The following is a 23,070-nucleotide window of genomic DNA, read 5'->3' as shown; positions in this document are numbered from 1 at the left end:
TTGGTCAGGTGTGATGTACAGCTATTTTCTCTTAGGATGTAGCTTGTTCTTTCCCTCCCTCCTTTTTAAATTTTTATTTATTTATTTACCTGTTTATTTTCCAGGAGTGTGTGGTAAGTGCCTTTACCCACTGCCCCAGCCCATTCAGATATTTTTTTTTTTGAGACAGGGTTTCTCTGTGTAGCCCTGGCTGTCCTGGAACTTGCTCTGTAGACCAGGCTGCCCTTGATCTCAAAGAGATCCACCTGCCTCTGCCTCCTGAGTGCTGCAATTAAAGGCATGCACCATCACAGCCCAGCTCACTCAGATATTTTCTTACAGTGGCATAAAATAGACAAAGATACACTCTATATTTGAAAACATCTTTTGGAGATTTTTATTGCCTTGCCACTCCAAAAAGTAGTAAAGTACAATATTAGGTGACAAGAGGACATTGTTGGGGAATAATTATTTTAAGGTGTGTTACTTTTGCTTATGTTACATTTGTTTAACTCTGTGAAGCTGTGTTACTGTGCCTGTGAAAAACACCTGATGGTCTAATAAAGAACTGACCAATAGCAAGGCAGGAGAAAGGATAGGCGGGGCTGGCAGGCAGAGAGACTATATAGAGGGAGAAATCTGGGAGGAGAGCAAGAATCTAGCAGCCAGAGAAGGGGAGGACCTCAGCCACCCAACTACACAACCAGCAAGCCACGGAATAAAAGTAAGATTTACAGAAGTAAGAGAAAGGGAAAAGCCCAGAGGCTAAAGGTAGTTGAGATAATTTAAAGTTAAGAAAAGCTAGCTAGAAACTAAGCTAAGTTCATAAGTAATAATAAGACTCTGTGTGTGATTTATTTGGGAGCTGGCTGACGGGCCCCCCAAAAGAGTAATAAGACAACCAACAACAAGACATATTTTCAAAGATTTCTATTTATTTTTATTTTTATGTGTGTGGGCATTTTGGGCATGTATGTCTGTGCATCATGTATATGCAGTGCCAAGTAGGCTGGAAAAGGTCATTGGGCCTCCTGTAGTTACAGACTGTTGTGAACTGCCATATGGGTGCTGGGAATCAATTGTTGGGTCCTCTGGAAGAGTAACCAGTGATCTTAACTGCTGAGCCATTTCTCCAACCCCCGTTGAAGTTTTTCGTAAAGAACTTTATGTCTTACTGGAGAAGATCTTAGCCCGTTACTATTGCTCCTTCCCACTGTTGCTCCTTTAGAACTATGTGGTTAACTACTCAGTACTATGTGGTTATGATCATCAAGTGGGTTTTGGTGACAGAATTAACTGTGGGTGGGAGCCAACTTACCAACTTATCCTAAAGGAAGTAGCTTCTAGAAGAAAGAAATTCTAGCTTAGACCTCCATCTTTATTCCTGTTTGGCTTTGGCCAAAAGCTTCTTTTTTATAATTGGAGCATCCACTGTCTTTTTTTTTTTAATAGGACAGTATCACATATTTTTGTTACTTTTTGCCAAACCATATATAATGCATCTATTTAAAACACACATATGGTAGGGGAGCAACACTGGACTATTTTGTTGTTGATTTACTGTCACCTGGCTGTTGAGTTCTTTTGGCTCAATGCCACATAAACTTCCTTGTTTTTATTGGCTCTTTTTGTATTTTGTATATGTATATACATATGTATATACAGCAAGGGACAGGACAGTAAGCCATGTTTTATTGATGCATTATCACTATAAAATACATCCTCCAACACAAGGTTTCTCTCTAGAGACCAGGCTGGCCTGTAACTCAGCCTGCCTCTGCCTTCTGAGTTGCTGGGATTAAAGGCGTGCACCACCACACCTGACTTGCTATAAATGTTTAAACAGTATGTCTAGGAGCAGTTGATAGAAAGTATAATTAAAGCAAAACAAAGTGTATGATTTTGTTCTATTTTTAATTTTTAGTTGTTTTGCATAAAAGCAAATGAAACAGCCATTTAACTGAAAAAGTCATTTGTACATGTAATATGTGTGTGCATGTGTGCACACAGTTAGACTTGGAAGTGTATTCATTCTCACGTGGCTAGAATACATAGGTTAATGGAGGTGTGTTTTTCAGTTCCTAACCGCCTTAAGTTTTTGAGACAGTCTCTCACTGAAACTGAAGTTCATTCACCATTCTGTTTGGCTGGACAGTCGGTCAACAAGCTCTAGGGATCCAGTGTCTGCCTCGCCAGTGCTGATATTGTCGGCCATGCTTTTCTGGCTATTTTCCTGAGTGCTAAGGATCTGAACTCAGGCCCTTGTACTTGCATGACAATTATTTTACTGATTGAACCATCTGCCCAGCCCGTAAAAGTAGTTTTAAAACAACCATGTAACACTGTTTCAGTCTCTAGCTCTTACACAGAAGCCAGACATTCTAACGGATGAGATAGACCTTCAGAACAGAGAACTCTTACAACTCTTTCTAGATGGACAAATTAGAATAGAGTTAGAAAGTACCTGAAGGCATTATTAAAAACAGAATCTTTTTGGTGAACAATTCAGAGGAGGTTGGTAGCTCCTTTTTAGTAACAATTGAAATAACATGTGTTAAAAAGTTAACATTTGGGAAATGTGGGAATACCTTCTAATATTTTTCCCAGAAACATATGTTAGTTGTGAATTGTTTCTGAGATTGGAGGAATGTTAATCTGTATTTCATTGTTGTAATAAATCACATCCCCATAGATTCATTTAAAAAAAGTTAACATTAAGTCAAGCAGTGATGGTGCACGCCTTTAGTCCCAGCACTTGGGAGGCAGAGGCAGGCAGATCTCTGAGTTCAAGGCCAGCCCATTCTACAAAGCAAGTTCCAGGACAGCCAGGGCTAAACTGAGAAAACCTGCCTCAAAAAAAAAGCCAAAAAGGGGAAGAAGGAAAAAAAAAAAGGTCAGCATTACCAGAAAAAAAGAAGCAAGCAAAGAAAAGCCTTCCTGAAATCTGAGTTTCAAATATTAGTGACAGTTTACCACTGCAAAATGACCTCATTTTTGTTGCAACAGGCTTAGCAATTTATGCCCTAGTATATGGCAAAAACAGAATAGTCAGCTAACAGCCATTGGAGGATAACAGCTTGATGTATGGCCCAAGTATAGGCAGATCAGCTTGCAGTTTGGAGGAAGAGCAGATAGACTGGAAGAGAGCCACACCTGACAGAGACCCTGAGAAGTCATAACAATGGTATATAGAAATGCCATCAGAAAGTACTTACCAAATTGGATGAGGTGATTTATTCTTGCAGTTTCAGTACTTTGGAGGTGTAAGAAGGAGAATGATAAGTTCAATTGAGCCTGGGCAAATACTGATGCTGTGCTTTGTACATGGGGAAAACCAGAACATTATGAATCATGTAAACCCAGCAACTTAATACACACAAGACCACATTACTCACTTTTACTAGGTACATGTGGAACATTCTCTAGGATAGACCATATATTAGGACATAAGACAGATTCTCCCCTGCAGTTCGTAGGATCAAACCCAGAGTGCTCCAACGTGCTATGCAAACATTCTTGACTGAGCTACGCCCTAGACCCAAAAATTAATAATTAAATTAATTTTTAAAAGGTTGCAATCTTACTTTTCCAACAAAGTGGAATGAAAATTAAAAATATGTATCAGGAAATACAATGAGTTCACAAGTGTGGAAATTGAAACACTTTTGTTAGAGGATAGAACAAATCCCAGAAGAAATTATAGACTAGCTTGATGAACTAAAATGAAACTTGATATCTAATTATCAGTATAAATAATCTATGGTTTCAAATGCCTACAGTAAAAAGAAATCCCAAACCAGTATCCTAACCACTGCCTTAAGAAACTGAAAAAATATGAACAGACTAATCTAAAACAAACAGAAAAATGAGATCAGAGCACACATAAATAAAATAGTATAGAAAATCATAGAGAAAAAAATCAAGGGGCTAGAAAGATGGCTCGGTAGTTAAGAATACTAACTGCTCTCCCAGAGGACTTTGGTTCAAGTCCTAAGACCCACATAGTAGCTCACAACTGTCTTAATTCAAGTTGCAGGGGATCCTGTGCTGCCTTCTGGCCTTTGTGGGCACTGCACGTATATACTGTACAGACATAAATGCAGGCAAGACCCCCATACACATTAAATAAAAGTACTTTAAAAAAAAAACTCCAGCAAAACTAAAAGCTATTTCTTTGAAAGCATTAACAAGATTGGTAAACTGCTGATTAAAAAAAGAACAGACTCAACTAATCATGAATGATAATGGGGGAATTACCTCCATTTTTATGGCAATAAGGATGCAAGTATGGCAAATAAGGATATGGCAAAAGAGATTGCATAGGAAATATTATGAATAATTTATATGCTAAAAATTAAATAACTTGATGGGGTAAATTTCTAGAAAAAGTGAAGTATCAATATTCATTTATTTAAGAAATATATTTGAACCAGGTGGTGGTGGTGCATGCCTTTAATCCCAGCACTTGGGATACATAGGCAGGTGGGTCTCTCTGAGTTCAAGGCCTGCCTGGACTATAGAGAGAGTTACATGACAGTTAGGGCTGTTACACAGAGAAACCCTGTCTCAGGAGGGAAAAAAAGGAAAGGGGAAAAAAAAGATATTTGAATGGATCTGTATTGTGAGTTGAATTATGCCCCTCCCCCAAAGTTGTGTTGAAAAAGAATAGTAACTGATGGTACTTATGAGTGTGACTTTATTTGAAAAATTAGACCTTTGGAGTCTTAATATAGTCAGGTTGAAATGAAGTGATAGTGGGTCAATGTGATCCCTGAATCCAATGACTTGGTGTCTTTTTAAGTAAGGATAGAGACATGAAGGGACAGACAAGCATATAGAGGGAAAGGGATGTATAAAGATAGACGCAGAGGTTTGATTACAACGTGGTAAACCTGGGAATACCAAAGGTTGTCAGCAGAGGTAGAAGCAAGTATAGAAGGATTTTTAGAGCCTTCAGAAAGGAAAGAACTCAGCAAACACCAAGATTTTGGACAAGTAGGCTCCATGACTTTGAGAATAAACTTCTACTGTTTGAGACTTATGGTATTATGTTAAAGTAGCGCTAGGAAATGAGTACAACCTAGAGCAAACGAGGAGATTAAATTGACAATTAAAAGTGAAAAACTAGCCGGGCGATGGTGGCGCACGCCTTTAATCCCAGCACTCGGGAGGCAGAGCCAGGCGGATCTCTGTGAGTTCGAGGCCAGCCTGGACTACCAAGTGAGTTCCAGGAAAGGCGCAAAGCTACACAGAGAAACCCTGTCTCGAAAGACCAAAAAAAAAAAAAAAAGTGAAAAACTAAACATACTTGTTGGTGGACGTTTCTTTGGAATATTCTGTATTTTCCCCTTTTTGTCTAATTAAAAAGGAAGGTTTTAACTTTAACATAGTAAAATTATATACAACAAAAACAGTCATCAAGTAAGATTTACAGTTACAATATCTTGTTCATTTGTATTTGGCAAAATTAGAGAAAGTACTCTTTTATCTACATGACTCTAAAGTTTTCTACCAAATTCATCTTACAACTAAAGAAAACTTTAACTAGACTAGTTTAACTATCTAGTCTTCATCAACTCTATCAAAGACCCCAGATGGGTGAAATCTTACCTAGTGACAGAGACATCTGGCTGCCTGGACAGTCACCCAAAGTTCCTCTGTAATGTTGAGGCATCCATCTTTGGCCTATAGGCCTAGAATATCTGATAGACTTAGCTCTGAACCAGGAAATTTTGAAGGATTGTCTTACTTTGTCTTTTCAAAGTTTGGCAGTCGCTTTCTTTTGCGTCTTGCTGGTCCAGTTTGGATAGTATACTGTCAGCAATTGAGGCAAGGGCAGATTTTTGTCCAAATGGCATTAAAAAAGCAAACTCCATATGGAGGTTCCTCAATGCCCATCATCTTTTCTGAAGTAGATTGGTGCTGTCAGAAGATGTGTCTTGCTGTCATGAAAAGCCTTAGGTTATTAAACATATTAAATACCATATTCTGTAGGTCTTTGAAGTATTTGAAGACCTCCTTTCTATCTAAATATAATCTGTGTATAACCTTGAAAACATACCTAATATGACTATAAGTTTGACTCTTATAAATGGTTATTAATCTGTATTTCTTAATTATACATTTTAAAATGAGCTGCATAAACACAATACCTCAAACAAGAGTGGAAATACACATACAGTATAACCAAATTAACTTTAAATTTCTATCAGTATACCAAAATCCATGCCAATGTGAAATATTTAAGACTAGTAGGGTGTTTTTTGTTTTGTTTTGTTTTTGTTTGTTTGTGGTTTTTTTTTTTAGTTTAAAAGTAGATTTAATAGCCGGGCAGTGGTAGTGCACGCCTTTAATCCCAGCACTCAGGAGGTAGAGCTAGGCAGATCTCTGTGAGTTCGAGGCCAGCCTGGTCTACAGAGCGAGATCCAGGACAGCCACCAAAACTATACGGAGAAACCCTGTCTCGAAAAACCAAAAAAAGTAGATTTAACAATCTACTCTTTTATACTGTCATTTCTATATCTCCCTCACCCCGCCTTTTCTCTTCAGAAAGAGATCCCTGACTCTAATCTCCTTTGTTGAGCTTTTTTCCTGATCATTACCAAAAACAACTTGTAACCAACCCCCCTTAAATGATAATAAATACCCATAACCCATCTTTTGGGAATGTGGGCACCGTCCTTTAGTCTACTTCCTATTGTTTGAGGGTGCCAGTAATTTGGGGGGAACCCTAAGAAAATCAGGATAATTGTTAGGTCTTGGCTGTAGTATTCTATGAGCCTGAGTCATCTCAGCCAGCAGCCTTGAAGCTGTTCTGGATATGGGATCACCTGGGCCATCAGTTTTTATTGGTGTTTGGTCCTCTTGCTCTGAAAATACATAAACTTTTTTTGTTTTTTTAAGATTTATTTATACAGTGTTCTGCCTGCATGTATAACTACAGGCCAGAAGAGGGAACCAGATCTCATTACAGATGGTTGTGAGCCACCATGTGGTTGCTGGGATTTGAACTGAGGACCTCTGGAAGAGTAGCCAGTGCTCTTAACCTCTGAGCCATTTCTCTAGCCCCCATGAAAATACATAAACTTTTAAAGGTAACATGCATATGTGTATTAATATAAGTATAGACTGTATGTTGTACACAAGTTAGTCAAAGATGATTTCTTGTTTTATATTTGAGTAGGTAAACTATATATCATGTGTCATGTAGTTCTTCTAGCTTTATTCCTTTATGTTTGTAGTCAGGATTTTCAGGGGGGTCTTCCCTGATCGTCTTTAACCTAGAATGAATCCACAGTCTCTCATTTCCTGTGGAAATGAAAGCATAACCTTTTCCCCAAAGTAGCATATCTTTTGATTTCCATTTTGAAGTCAAGACATTTTAAAAATATATAGGTTGTTTTAATCCAGCAGTTTTTTATAATCCAGTGTAGCTTGAGTTTTCCTGCCTGGCCCACAGTCAGAACAAATCTCTGACACCCGCCAGTCCCACAGCCATCCAGACCCAACCAAATAAACACAGAGACTTATATTGGTTACAAATTGTATGGCCGTGGCAGGCTTCTTGCTAACTGTTCTTACAGCTTAAATTAATCCATTTCTATTAATCTATACCTTGCCACGTGGCTTGTGGCTTACCGGTACTTTACATCTTCCTTGTCCTGATGGCAGCTGGCAGTGTCTCCTTCACCCAGCTTCCTGTTCTCTCAATTGTCCTCTCTGTTAGTCCCGCCTATACTTCCTGCCTGGCCACTGACCAATCAGTGATTTATTCATTGACCAATCAGCAACACATTTGACATAAAGACCATCCCACAGCAATCCAGTGTATCTTAGTAGCTATCGTTCCTTCCTCAGCTGTCAAAAAATTCAAAGACAACACAATAACATACAGTATCTAGACTGTCTGTGTACTTCTTATCTTTATGTAGCTTGTTTTTATTACTTTACTCCCCTTTTAAGGACTTTATTATTTTAAAACTATGTGTTTCTTTTTTTATGATTGTCTGTATCTTTTTTCTCTCTCAAGCCTAAGTATGTTTTTAAACATACTGTAACCTGTTTAGAGGTTTTTTTCAGTTTGAATCTGTCTTTACTGTGTGTCTGTAATGTTTTTTTCATCGCATGAGACAAATCTTAAACTGCTATATTAGCCACCACAAGTGTATCTTAGCTTAGTGCATGGCAGCTGGCAACTGGCTCTTCCCCCAGGCAGCTGCATCTTGGTATTGCAACCCAACATGAGAGACATGAGAATAGAAAGCCGGGTTTGGCTCTGTTTCTGTGTGTTTTAGATCCTTCTTTTTTAAAAAATAGATTATGTGGATTACATGGCCCTGGACCTTGGGCACCATTTGTAGGCAGACTTTTCTTTCCTGCCTCCCAGTTCCCAAATAACTGACATGGAGACTTAATATGAATTATAAATGATCAGCCGATAGCTCAGACTTACTACTAACTAGCTCTTACAACTTAAATTAACCCATGTTTCTTATCTAAGTGCTACTACATGGCTCATGCTTATTACTTCATCTTATATACCTCCTACTTCCTATGTGTGGCTGGTGACTCTCCTGACTCTGCCCTTCTTCCCAGAATTCTCCTAGTCTGGCTCCCCCCCCCCCCCCCCCCCCCCCATATCTCTCCTGCCCAGCTATAGGCCAGTCCGTTTTTTTTTTTTTGTTTTTTTTTTTTTTGGTTTTCGAGACAGGGTTTCTCTGTGTAGCTTTGCGCCTTTCCTAGAACTCACTTGGTAGCCCAGGCTGGCCTCGAACTCACAGAGATCCGCCTGCCTCTGCCTCCCGAGTGCTGGGATTAAAGGCGTGCGCCACCACCGCCCGGCCAGTCCGTTTTTTTTTATTAAACCAATTTAAGTGAAAAATCTTTACAGTGTAGAAAAGAATTATTTCACACATACCTATAGTCTGGAGGCTGGAGAGATGGCACAGTAGTTCAAAGCACTGGTTGTTTTTGGGTCAGACCCAGGTTTAGTTCCCAGTATTCAACATAGTGGTTCACAACCATCTGTAACTCCAGATCCAGTGTATCTGATACCACCTTCGAAGTTCCAGAATCATATATGCATGTTGGCAAACACTCATACAAATAAAATAAATCTTTTTAAAAAAATTATCAAAGAAAAACCATGGATTCTGGATTTACCAAATACTTAAAGTATTAATACTAATTCCTAACTAACTTTTCCAAAGTATGGGAAGAACACTTTTTTTTTTCTTAAAGAAGTCTATTATTACCCATGCCAAACTAGGCAGAAATATCACTGAAGACTAAGCTCAAATATACCATTATCTAGTGAGATTTACCTCAGGGTTGAAAGGTTGGTTTAATACACCAAGATCAATTAATATAATACAATGTGTTGCTAAAATAAATGGCAGACATCATGCAAGCATCTCAGTAGATAACTTAAAAAGTGTGACCAAACCACGATTTTTCACAACTTTTTGCAAAAGCACTGTCTTACTTAAGACCCAAAGACTGAAACAGCTTCTTCCTAAAATGAGGAATAACATAGTACTGACTGTGATTAATACTTCCATTCAACTTCATTTTAGGAGGTTCTAACTAGAGTAATACAGCAATTAAAAGCAATCAGTACCATATAAATATGGGGGGGGCAGGAGTAAAACTTTATGCTATATAGAGTTTTAAGTTGGATGTGTTTATGTGTATGTATTGATGCTTTGCTGCAGGTTTGTGTATCAGTGCATGCCTAATGCCCCAGGGAATCTGACATCTGCTTCTGGTTTCTATGTGTGTGCACGTATTCACTTGCACACACCTTAAAAAAAAAATGGAGAAAGAGGGTTGGGTATGTAGCTAAGTAATAGAGCATTCATTCACCTGGTATGTCTGAGTCCCTAGGTTAGATCCTCTATACTACTAAAACACGTATGCACACATGCACATAAACACTTATTTCCTGCAAACAGTGGCATTAATGAAATGTTGAGAAAACTTACAGAATGGGGAGAAAATGCTTTTATATGCCTAATAATAGACAGACTGTATCAAAAACTCTTAACAATAAAAACATAGTCTAATTAAAAAGTGAGCAGATAATCTGAATCTTCAAAGAAGTATTCAGACGACCAGAGAGCACAGAAAAAGCCTGACATCATATGACATCGGGAAGGTATAAACCTAAACCAAAGCATGACATTCATAGCACGTTTCTTTTAAAATGGTGTCTTACTTAGGGTTTGTATTGCTGTGAAGAGACACCATGACCACAACAACTCTTACAAAGTAAAACATTTAACTGGGGTGGCTTGCTTACAGTTTCAGAGGTTCAGTTTGTTATCATCATGGCAGTGAGCATGGCAGCGTGCAGGCAGACATGGCGCTGGAGTAGTAACTGAGAGTCCTACATCTTGAAGGCATCAGGAAGTTGACTGAGACACTGGGCGGTATCCTGAGCATAGGAAACCTCAAAGACCACCCCCACAGTGACACATTTCCTCCAACAAGGCCATAACCACCCCACCAAAGCCACACCTCCTAATAGTGCCACTCCCTATGAGATTATGGGGGCCAATTACATTCAAACTACCACAGATGGATAATTGAAAAAAAAGGTATTCGTGACTATATGGGGAACTTGAAAACTCCATGCATTTTTGTTGTGAGTATAAAGTGGTACAGCTACTTTTATACTTCTTCAAATGCTGAGCATAGTTAACATATGATCCAGAAATTACCTCTTAACTGTGTAGCTAAGAAAATGAAAATAAGCATCCATACAAAAACTTAAGGACTCAATACTCTCATTACTTACGTGATAATGGAAAAGTGGAAACTGTCCAAATAGTCATCAGCTGTTAAATGGATAAGATGTGGTATAGCCATAAAATGGAATGTTCATTTAGCAGTTTAAAAAAAAGGGGGAAATGCCAACATCTGCCATGATACAGATGAACCTTGAAGTTATTTTCTAGGAGGAAATGTTACCCTCTAGGAGGAAATATGGCTCCATTTAGATGAAATAGCCACAGCAGGCGTATCTTCAGAAGTGAAATAATGTATAACTGGCTGCTTAAGGCTGGATATAAGCAGGGGGATGGAGGTTATATGTAATGGGATATAAATATTCACATGGTGATGGCAACAATTTATAGATATGAATAAAATCCATTGGGTTTTACATTACGTGGCTTAGTTCTATCACTGAATTATATCCTGATGAAGAAGTTTAAATGTGAAACAAATAGGTATGATGATAATTATAATGGAGAAATCATAGGAAGTGGTTGCAAACATTAGTGGATGCATTTTAAATCTTTGAGGAGTTTGTGGGTTATAATGTGCTCTCAATTCTTATACACATTTTATTGTGCAAAGTATGGCCCACTTTCTTGTTTAGAAAGCTTCTTTAGTTAGTGGTGAAAGTAAACACATGAGTTTAAACACTGCAGTGACGCAGAAGGAATGTGAACACAGGACTTAAAGCATGCTTAGAATGCATACTGTGCATTTCCCTATCTTATTTTCTGTGGTCACCATCATTGTTCTGGTTTCCTGTTGGCTTGTGAGAGGCAAGGCTGGAAGTAAGTGCAGAGCTCTATCAGCTTTGCACAGTGCTCCAGCAGCCTTGAAGTCATGTTGGGAGTCTCTGGAATGAGTTGATTGCAGCATTTTGGAAACTTTAAATTCCCATCTTATTGCATGTATGTATGTTCAAAGACGTACATACTGTAACTAAAATACTGAAATGTACTTGGAACAGACAGTGTGTGGTTTTAGTTCGCTATCACAGTGCTAGATCTGACTTATTTATCAACTTAACAATCCAGTAAGATCTGAGAGCTACTATTATAATACAGTTACTTAGGAACAGAATTTAAGTTTTAAGTATTTAAACAGATTAAAAGTTTCTAAATATTTTAATTATATTATACTAGTTTATCTTATTGGCTAGTAACACTTGTATTTATGCATCTGTGCTTTGGATCTTTGAATGGGGAGAGATTTTGTACAAACATTTCACGCGATATTTTTACAGGGACACTTAGTCGGTCTGGATGAGCCAGCTTCCGGAGCTGGGCAAGAAGCTTTGCTTAAACAAGAGCACGCAAAAGTCACTCGACTCCAGAGACAAGCAGAAGAGTTCCTCAATGCAGTCTTTTATAGAAAAGGTTGGTTTCAGTAACAGATGACACATCCTGCTTGTCTTATATTAATCCCCATAATTTCATTGTAATTTTAAGTTACTCTTAGAACATAAATTTGGAATAAGGTTAAGACAACCTATTGCTCTTTTGAATTCCGAAGTGATGGTTTTAGTTGAATAGTTCATAAATTTATTGTGAAACTCTATTTTTTTAGACAAGTTTTAGAAATATAAAATGCTAGTTTAAATCCTTAACAATTATAAAAACCAGTAGTTCTGTAAATTGAAAATCTGACCTGAAATTTCATTTGAAGTAAAAATATAGTTGAATTTTACAGTTGTATTGTAAGCATTTTTGTATATAGTCTTTTAAAAACTATTTTTATTTTATATGTGAGAGTGTTTTGCCTTCCTGCATGTCTGAACCGTGTGTGCTTGTTGTTCTCATAGGTCAGAAGAAGGTATAGAGCCCCTGGAACTGGAGGTTTGGTGGTTGTGAATCATGTGGGTACTGGGAACTGAATCTGGAACTTCTCCAAGAGCAACAAGTGCTCCTAACCTCAGAGCCATTGCTCTACCCACATTGACATCATTTCATTTCACTGAATATTTTTTAAACTATTAAGTAGGAAAATGAACACTAATAAGACATTGTTGCTTACATTTTATATAGAATTTAATAGCTCCCTCTAGAATTTCCAGCACATCATTTTCCTTAAAGAGGCTTGTTTTATATTGGTTTTGAAAAGCAGAAAAGATCTCTCCACCTGTCTTGTCCAACCCATGACTCTCAGGCCACATGCAGCAGAGGATAGCTATGAATGTGGTCTAACACAGAAATGTAAATATAGCTTAGGACATTATGAGATTTTAAAAAAAACCGCAATAGCATTGTGTAGCAGTGTCAGCATTGTGTAGCAGTGTCAAAAAGAGGCATGTATCAGTCTTGAGGCTTAGGGATTCTTTTTAGAGAATCAGTTCTTCTATTTCTTAAAAAAGAAACTTTAAAAGAATCTATTCATTTTATTTTACATATGATTATTTTTCCTGGATGTATGTATGTGCACCACATGTGTGGCTTGGTGCGCTTGAAAGTTAGATACCCTGGAAATGGAATTATAGATGATTGTGAGCTACCATGTGGGTGTTGGAAATCAAATCCCAGCCCCCTACAAGAACAAATGCTCCACTGAGCCATCTCTCCAACTCTTTCTTTCTTTTTATGTTGTTGTCAGTCTGTCTATCCATTCTGCCCCACCCCCACAAACCCCACCCCTACTTCCAGCACCATGTCTCCTGCAGGGTTTCACTCTGTAGCTCTGGCTGTCCTGGAACTCACTCTGTAGATCAGGTTGTCCTGAACTCGGAGATCCACCTGCCTCCCAAGTGCTGAGATTAAAGGCATGTGTCAGTACACCAGCTTTTCTTTATTTGCGTAACCTCTTTATGATCTTGTTTTAGTTAGTGAAGAGTCTCTGTCTGTCTCTTCTCTTCTCTTCTCTTCTCTTCTCTTCTCTTCTCTTCTCTTCTTCTCTTCTCTTCTCTTCTCTTCTCTTCTCTCCCCTCCCCTTTTCTTTCTTTCAGTAGGGTCTCACTATGTACTACTGGCTAACCTAGAATTCATAGGAAATCCCTCCTGCCTCTTGTCTCCCAAATGCGGGGATTAAAGTTGTGTGCCACTATGTCCAGTAGAGTCTTCACCTTCAATAAATTCTTTCTGAATTAATTTCTGTTCCTTAATTACACATTCCTTCTTCTGCAAAGGTAGATGTGATTATGATAGTTTCTAAAAGTGTTTCCTACAAGGAAGGCATAGTCGTGCGCACTTGAGGTCCATGAAGTGGAGAAGCTGGGGTGGGAGGTTCTTGAGTTTAGGCCAGCTGGAATGGAAAGGAAAAAAGGAGTTCTTGGTACTGCTGATTATCTTGGGTACGTTTAACCCTCAGCAGACCCAGAGAGCCCATCTCCTTTAGTGCATTCACATGGCCAGTGCTACTTTAGACCACTCATTCCTCCAGAGATGCCCTTCCTCCTTCTCAAGGTGGACAGTGCGCTGGAAGTGTGAAAAAGGACTCTAATATTTGGTGACTGTTAGATACCAGTTGTCCTGCTTAGTGTGCTCAGTGTTTTCAGAACATTACTGATGTGAGAAGTCCTATAAACTTAGGGTATTCCTTAACAAAGCTTGTTGTTTGGGGGAAAATACATGTTTTTGTATTTTCATTGTTCCATCAGATTCCTAGGCACATCAAATTTTTAAGTAGGCCACCACTTACCTTTAATACTCATTGACACTCTGACCTAAATCTCCCAAATGAGTCTTTCAGGCTCACTTTATCAAATTAAGTGCCCCAGTTCCAAAATTATGTTTTTTAAAAAAATAATTTTATGAATTTTGTATTTGATTGTTTCAGTAAAGGAATTCACATTGCCGCCGGTGTGCTATCACTCTTAATCTCAGCTGGCCAATCTCTTAAGAGTTCCAGGAAAACCTGATCTACATTACGAGTTCCATGCCAGTCAGGTCTACATAGTAAGACCCTGTCTCAAAAAAGGATGGGGATATTGACATTTAAGGTATAAACTAGTAGCAGCTTATTATCCAAATATGTTTACAGTTGTTCTCCACTAGAGTGTACACAGACAATGTCATTGGTCTGTATGTTGTTTAGCAACTTTTTAAACTAAAGATAGACCGCCTTCTCCCAAGTGTACACTTTTACTCGATTCTTGGTTAGGAGGCATTGACGTAGCAGATTCCTTCAGGGACATTCTACCCTACTTAGTTCTGTGCCTTTGTCCTAAAAGAATAACTTATGTTCAAGTTCTTATAAGCTGTTGGTTCCTAATGTTTACAGTAGGGATTCTTATCTTAGAATTGGTTTTAGGATTTCAAGAGTTGGAATTTGTGTGAAACTTGAGTTATTTGTATATTGGTTGTCCGCTGGTGTGAGGTGCTTAGAAAAACTGTTGCTTTGGAATTGGAAATTCTTTCTTTTTGCTTTAAATGTTAATATTGTTACTTTGAAAGTATTTTATTAATCTTTATGAAAAGATCTCAGATGGACATTTGCATGCTCTAAATGCCAAAAATGGGCAATTATCCAGGGAGATGGCAATGAGTTTTTTCTGAAGAGAAGAGTTTTTATAACTCTATATTGGCTTTCTTTTATCCTAAATGCTAAAGAGTGTGAAAGTGTTTTTAAGTTTCAGATATTAGAATCTTTGTGTGGACTTACCATTCGAGAACTCTAATCTGAAAATCCAAAGTTCAAACATTTTTGAGTCTTATGTCAACACTTGAAAGACTGGAATTTCAGGGCATTTTGTGGTTCAGATTTTCATGTTTGGCATGTTTAGCCTCTAATTATGATGCTTGGATTTAGTTTGTCCAAGGGTTGTAAACTGTGTATTTTAAATAATTATGTAGGAGTTTTGTACAGCTAAGTAGGAATACACATGCAGTAAAAGTAGTCTTTGTGATTGGGCCAATACAACAAGTCCTAAGAAGAGCTATACCTCTCAACGGTTATCGTGATCACATTCTTTTTCAGCCTGCTTTGTTACCTGTATATTGAAAGTTTTGATAATTCTGCCAGCTGTGGTAGCCTTTAATCCCATCATTTGGGAGGCAAAAGCAAATGGATCTCTGTGAGTTCAAGGCCAGACCTGTCTACATAGTGAGCTCCAGGGCAGAGAAAGAGAGAGAGATGGGGGGGGGGGGCGGGGAGAGGGAGAGGGAGGGGGAGAGGGAGAGAGAGAGAGAGATCTCAAAGATTTGTTTAATAATTTTTTAAAAAGTATTTGCATTTTGAAATATACCACTGGCTGTGCTGTGGCAGGGTTTGTGTATGTGCTTGTTAGTTTGTTTTGTTTTGTTGGAGACAGGGTCTTGGTATAGCCTTGGCTATGCTGGAGTTCACAGTATAGACCAGCCTGGCCTCCAGTTTATGGAAAATATTTTGCCTTTGCCTCCAGAGTGCTGGGGTAAAAGGTGCACTACCACATCCAGCTGTGCTGTGCTGTAACAGTTACATGTTTACCTGCAGGTTCTTTCCTCCTGCATCTGGTGATAATTGCTTTTACTTGACTCATTTGTGAGTGTTTCCTTAGGAATGACCATAATTACAGAATGTTTTAAATAAATCAAAGAATGAATACAGTCAAGAAACTCTTAGAATATAGAGAACTTTAAACACATTGAATATTTTGTCTCATGACTATGGTGTTCATTCAATAAAGGGAAAAGATGTAATACTGGCTTTTAAACACCCAAGGTGGAACTTAATAGTTCTTATCATGAAATATTTCACAGAGCTCTTTAATAGTTATTAATCAACACAGAAATCCCATAAATTGCTACATTTTGCCATCTGTTTAGCAATTTTCCTTTTTATTACATATTCTCTTGCTTTCCATGAGGTAAAAACGTACCTCATATATGCCACTAATATATAACTATTAATAAAAAAAATTTAGGCCAGGTGGTGGTGGCATACATTTTTAATCCCAGCACTCAGAAAGTAGAGGCAGGAGGATCTCTGAGTTTGAGGCCAGCCTGATCTACAGAGTGAGTTTCAGGACTCCAGGGCTACACAGAGAAATCCTGTCTCAACACACAACACACTCCCAAAAAAGGAAAGAAAATTCAGAAGCCAGTGTGATTCATTGCTTTTAATTGTGGTAGAAGTAGGCAGATCACTGAGTTCCAGACCAGCTTGGTCTACATAGTGAGTTACAGGCCAACCAACGCTAAATAATGAAACTCTGTCTCCAAAAATAAACAAGATTACCAATGTTAGGTGCTGGAGAGATGGCTCAGGAGTTAAGAGCACTTGCTGCTCTTGGTAGAGGACATGGGTTCAGTTCTTGGCATACACATAGCCACTCAACCACTTGTGACTCCAGTTCGAGATGTCATGCCTTCTCTGACCTATACAAGCTTCAGACATAGGTAGCAATTTCTGTTTATTTGTGTTAATTTATATTAATGTACATTTCACACACACTCACACACACACCCCTGTGCAGGTACTCACACATACACATTAAATGCATATCAAAAGGGCTGCCTAGATGGCTTGATGGATAAGGGTGCTTTTGCTTATCAAGCCTGACAACCCAGGTTGGATCCCCAAGACCCCCATGATGAAAGGAGAGAATTGACTGCTGCAAATTGTCCGTTGACCTCCATATGTATCATGACACCATTGCCCCTCACACACAAAAATTGAGTGGATAAAAATATTATATATATTTATAAATATTATAAAATATAAAGGCAGTATATGGCTCATGTTTTGATAAAAAAATTGGAATTAGTTGTAAAAACAATTTTATTCAATATCTTTTTTATAAGCTGATTGCAACACTGAGTGTATTTATAGAGGAACTGTGGGGTTATTAAATATGACTTAGGTGGGTAGAAATGTGTAGAGCAAGTCTGTAGGTAAGTGTCACTTCATGAGCATTTTCTGGTACCAGGTATTGTTCTTTGGCACCTGTTAGGAGCCTTATGGGGTTTTGATGATTTGTTCTTACTGTGGAGGTTTTATATTTTAATAGTAGTTTAAAAAAATCAGATTTTCTTTAAGTTCATAAATCAAAAACCTCTAGAGTTCCTCACGTTTCCAGACTATTATGAATACTCATTTGCTTTTTCTAGCTAAACCTTAACAAATAAGGAAACTAAAACTTTTTGAGAACTCTTGTAAAGGCCTTGGATAGGCCTTGGGGGGAGTCAAGTGTACTGTAAAACATGAAGTTAGGTGAAGAGTTAAAAATATGTTTTATTAGTAACATCCTGTACAAATTTATGTCACATTTCTCTTGTTTTAAAGGTATTAGTTGGTAAAGGATTTGATTGTTGTACTTATTACCCAAATAAATTGAACACTTTATACCAGGCAAGATTAGGGATACAGAAATCAGCAGATACAGTCTCTAGGTGATTATAGAAATGTGAAGATAACAGGTTTACACAGATTGTTTCCTCTTTCATCTTAACCCCATTTGAACTTGAAGATCCTTTCCAGTCGGTGAATTCCTGTGTTCTTTGTTTTGAATTAGCATTGTCTAAACATTGATCACTTAGGTGTTTATTTCATTACAAAAATGTTGTCTTCGGCTTTTGAAATGTGACTTTTAAACTCCTAGCTAGGAGTTCTAAAACCATGGTTCCCAGACCATCAGCAGCTGTCAGTTTGTTGGGAATGCCATTTCTCAAGGCCATCCTCAAGCTGCTGAGTCAGAAACTCTGGGGGTAGCACCCAGCAATCTGTCTTTACATGGATCTTGAAATTAAATCCTGGATCCTAAAGTTAAATATCTTTTATAGTCTTTGTTATTCCTTTAGTCATTAATAAGAAGTAAATTAAGCTGTTATAGATTCAGTAACCCCTACTTAAAGGATGTGAGAAGATAGTTTAGGGAAAACTTGACATTATCTATAGATGTTGACAGTAACTATTTCCTAAGAAAGCTTAGGTATTTCCATACCAGGTAAGTGATTCTTACCAAAAGATACCATTTGCTATTTTATTTTCAATAATCTGTGATCTAAATGCTTACCAGTTAAGAATATAAATAAATGGTGAATACAGTTGTTAGGATACTAGATTAATTTAAAGAAAAACTAAAGTGAAGTTTCATGTTTTCTTGAAAGCTGTCTTTTTTTTCTTAGTTCATTGTCCCACTTTAAAAGTAAATAAATCTTTGTTTACAGACAGTCCCTGGGTCTCCGGCCCCAATATTCCCCTAGTGGTCCGTGAGATCATGCAGCGAATGATCCAACAATTTGCTGCTGAATATACCTCAAAAAATAGCTCTACTCAGGACCCCAGCCAGCCCAATAGCACAAAGAACCAAAGCCTGCCGAAAGCATCTCCAGTCACCACCTCTCCCACGGCTGCAACTACTCAGAACCCCGTGCTCAGCAAACTTCTCATGGCTGACCAAGACTCACCTCTGGACCTTACTGTCAGAAAGTCTCAGTCAGAACCTAGCGAACAAGGTATGGTTTGTTGTCATGGTCTCCTCTCTCCAATCAGAAGATTTTAATGTGGGGAGAAAGAAAATTACAAATAGGGTACTAGCAACAAGAGTAGGATAAAAATAATGTGATTCTAGCTGGTCATGGGCAGATGCTCCTGTATGTCCCAACTACATGAGCTGAGGCAGGAGCATCGTCTGGGCACCATAGTGAGACCTTGTCTCTTAAAAATAATGTCATTTTTAAATTAAAAAAAAAAAAAAACTCTGTTTTAGATTGAAATTAACTAAAGATGCTATGTCTTTTGTACAAATATATTTTGTAATTAATTTGCTGCAATTAACTTATTTGATTAAAGCGGTCCTTGAAGTATAAAAAAAAAAAAAAATGTCATTTTTAAATTGTCCTGACTACTCAGTGACAGAGAAGTACAGATAGCATTGTTGCACAGTCTTAACCTATCAGCACATGGTGATTGTGATGGATACACCACCCAGGAAAGTCAGGCAGTTATTTTTAAACTTTAACATGTGAGGAATATAAGCATTTTCACTTTCTAAAATAATATATCAGATTTTTAAACCTGTGAAAAGGCAAATTTCTCTTATTTATCCTATATGTTCTAGTATTAGTACCTATCTGAGAAATACCCTTTGCTTGGAAGTTACACTTTACAAATGAGATAAGTAAAAATATGCATTATAATTACAAAAGAGTATCAGGCCTGTTGTGGTAATGCACACCTTTAATCCTAGCACTTGGGAAGTACAGGCAGGACGAGGCTCTCTGAGTTTGAAGCCAGCCTAGTCTACAAGGGCTGCATAATAAGACCTGCCTTTAAAAATAAAAATAAATAGTATTATAAATAAAAGACAGTAGAATATACTTTAGATAGCTAAGTGTAATATATTCACATGAACTAAATAAGGAAATAATTTGAAGATACTTCCAAAATAAGTATTATTAAGGACCCAAATCAGTGAAAACATGAAGAGGTTATCAGTTTTGTTCAGATGTTTCTTACATCTCTGAAGTGTGTTTTAAATAGATTGAAAATCCCTGCTGGTTTGTGTTTGCACAGTGTGCTCTCAGCAGGTTTGCAACTGAGGCACTATTTGAACTTCTAAAGTGATTATAATTGGTGTATTCAAAACTTAAGAATAGCAGAAAAGGTATGTTATGGATGGATTTGTTGGAAAGAAATGTCTTGATTTTAGAAATAAAATTTTTAAAAATAATCACTTCAAAAGGACCCATTTTTTTTCTTAAGTAATTTATGAAGATGTCCCCTTTAATGGACTGGTGGTAGTTACTTATTGAAGTATGTGTTTGAGTAGGCTTTCTTTTATTCTCCCTTTTCTCTCTGTTTGGATATGGCAAACAGTGAACAGAATGTCTTGTTTTGAGAGCAGCCCACACAGGAACCCTTCTGGCCCTGTTCACACTGACCAGTGCACCTTTGCTTACTGCGTTTTCAGAGTTGTGTTTTTTCGGGGTTTTGTTTGTTGTTTTTCCAAGACAGGGTTTCTCTATGTAGCCTGGCTGTCCTGGAACCTATTCTGTAGATCAGGTTGGCCTAGAACTCACAGAGATTCACCTGCCTGTCTCTGCCTCCTGGGAGTGCTAGGATTAAAGACAAGAGCCATCACTGCCTGGCATTTTTCTGTTTGATTGAGGATTGTTGTCTTTACTACAGAATAGCATTTTCACTAAAAATCTCTTGACTCCAGATACTGCATCAGAAGCTTCAGATTTATAAAAGTGGCAACATAGAGATGTATCTATAGTGTTAGTAGTGGAGGCTAACTTGTAGCAACTGTCTTGGGTTAGAAATATTCTAAGCACTACATTTACTTTGTAGATCTCTCCAGTTGGGTATTAGATATTTAATAAGATGCTACTTGGTTCTTTAACATAACAGTTGTTTGTAGATGTTTTAGTGATTTCTAAAAACTTTATATGAGGCTGGGCTCTTTTAATTTTAGAAGTTTAGTTGCATATATCTAACAACTTGAAATATGGGGAGTTGCAACATCCTCCGATTCAAGTTTTAAGTATATCCTATTTAGGATTTACTGTTGACATAGATACCAAGACCTCCTGCTAGCCAGCTAGAAATTAAAATCAGAAGCTCTGAATTATCTTTTCTTAACTCTGGATGGAATGACAACTTTGGAAGTTGTCAAGTTATGTCTATAAAGGGAAAATTAACTTTGATGAAAAGAAAGTCTTTAATTTTATGCATTAATACACAAATCTGTGATTCATCTCGTTTTTAGGTTACACTTGCAAGCTGTTATGATATTAAGATGTTTCATTTTCCTTTTTTTTTCACTAAATTTGAACACCATTTTAAAATACTTTAATTTTTTAAAAACTCTTAGCTAGGCGGTGGTGGCGCATGCCTTTAATCCCAGCATCTGAGAGGCAGAGCCAGGCGAATCTCTGTGAGTTCGAGGCCAGCCTGGGCTACAGAGTGAGTTCCAGGACAGGCGCAAAGCTACACAGAGAAACCCTGTCTTGAAAAAAACAAAAAAAACTCTTAAACAAAATTTAGTGGTTGAAATTTGAACTTGCAGGATCTTTCTTAAAAGATTTATCTTAAATACACATTTTTGTATCAAAAGAATAGTTAGCTGGGTGGTAATGGAGCATGCCTTTAGTCCAAGCACTTGGGAGGCAGAGGCAGGTGGATCTCTTGAGTTTGAGGCCAGCCTGGTCTGCAAAGCAAACTCCAGGAGAGCCAGGGCTACACAGAGAAACCCTGTCTCCAAAAACAAAAACAAAAAGAATAGTTAAAATATATACAAATTATAAGCTGTTAAATGATTCATCCCTTCAGATTATCTTGTGTGTTTTTGGAGTTTAAAGTAGATAAATCTTGAGGAATTTGGGAATGTAGGTTTTTGGTTTTTTTTAATATATTCATACATTTGACTAAAGGTTTAGAAAATGAAGTATAATAATTCTAGTGCAGAACCCTTGCTGTGTAACTGGTGTTTCCAATATCTCAATATATCTTAGCATCTTCTATAATGTTTTAACTTTCTTTTGCTCTGTTGACAAGATACTTAGCCTTGAAAAATACATGTATATTATATGTACAACAGTATAACATGCTTTGCTAAATTTGTTTCTTTGGAAGAAACTACCTTTTTTTAATGTAAATACCTCAGTATGACAAATGTTACCTAGGTATAACAGTATAACAAATGTTATTTCCTAACTTTTAGTCTATCCAGTTCATATTTGTTTCAGTTCTTAATGTCCTCAGGTATTTCTTTGTGTCTCTACAGACGGTGTACTTGATTTATCTACTAAGAAAAGTCCATGTGCTAGCAGCACTTCCCTGAGCCATCCTTCAGGCTGCTCCAGTACTCAAGGGAACGGGTAAGGGAAAATATTTATAGCCTTCTACAGTTATATAGATAATTCATCAAAGGTGATTCAGCCAGTTTTCCTGAGCATTATAAAAACTTACTCTTCAGCTTCATAGTCTTGCAGGCTCAGTCCGTCAGTGAAGGAAAGTGTATCTTTGGGCCTTTTGTCAATGTGTTGGAGTGTGGAACCTGTGCTAAGTAACTGCAAAGTGTAGAAGTGAAGAGAGTATTAATATGTGTTCAAGTTGTTGAGTGAAAAGTGAGCTCCAGTGTTTCATTTGGTCTCCCTAGTGAGGTGTGTGTTAATGTGTGTTTATTTTTGTTTGTTTTGGTTTGGTTTTTGGTTTTATTGGCTCTTGATTTGAACTGCAGTTTTAATTCCATGGCAGTTCAGAAAATGTAATTGTATGTGATTTTGTTTTTAATAGAGTGTTGTAGGTAGGTGAGTAACCATCTTATATTGCCGAACATTATTATATACTCAGCTGGATAAATCTTAACCCCACAGTGAATTCTTTGACCACTTATTTTATAGTATAAGAATTATATAACCCTCATGATGTGTATCTAGTAAACATTTTGGTAAACCA

At 37.5% G+C, this 23,070-nt stretch overlaps 1 protein-coding gene across 7 annotated transcripts in view; it reads left to right on the top strand.

Moving 5' to 3' along the window:
• Nucleotides 1-23,070, top strand: part of Lcor (ligand dependent nuclear receptor corepressor) — a 126,172-nt gene that overhangs the window by 63,185 nt on the left and 39,917 nt on the right. For 5 of the 7 annotated variants that reach the window (XM_052713934.1, XM_052713935.1, XM_052713930.1 and 2 more), the window contains 3 exons: nt 12,002-12,134; nt 18,834-19,121; nt 22,397-22,490. The exons of 1 other annotated variant lie outside the window; for it this stretch is intronic. In XM_052713934.1, the coding sequence (XP_052569894.1) occupies nt 18,884-19,121; nt 22,397-22,490 (332 nt within the window). In that variant the 5' untranslated portion in view covers nt 12,002-12,134; nt 18,834-18,883. The remainder of the gene's footprint in view (nt 1-12,001; nt 12,135-18,833; nt 19,122-22,396; nt 22,491-23,070) is intronic. One more of the 7 variants, XM_052713933.1, reaches the window with a different exon arrangement.

The sequence above is a fragment of the Peromyscus californicus genome, unplaced genomic scaffold, assembly GCF_007827085.1.
Source record: "Peromyscus californicus insignis strain IS unplaced genomic scaffold, ASM782708v3 Scaffold_4__1_contigs__length_199733344, whole genome shotgun sequence".
Lineage (NCBI taxonomy): Eukaryota > Metazoa > Chordata > Mammalia > Rodentia > Cricetidae > Peromyscus > Peromyscus californicus.
Note: the sequence above shows the minus strand (reverse complement) of the source record. Positions and strands in the feature narration are given on the sequence as shown.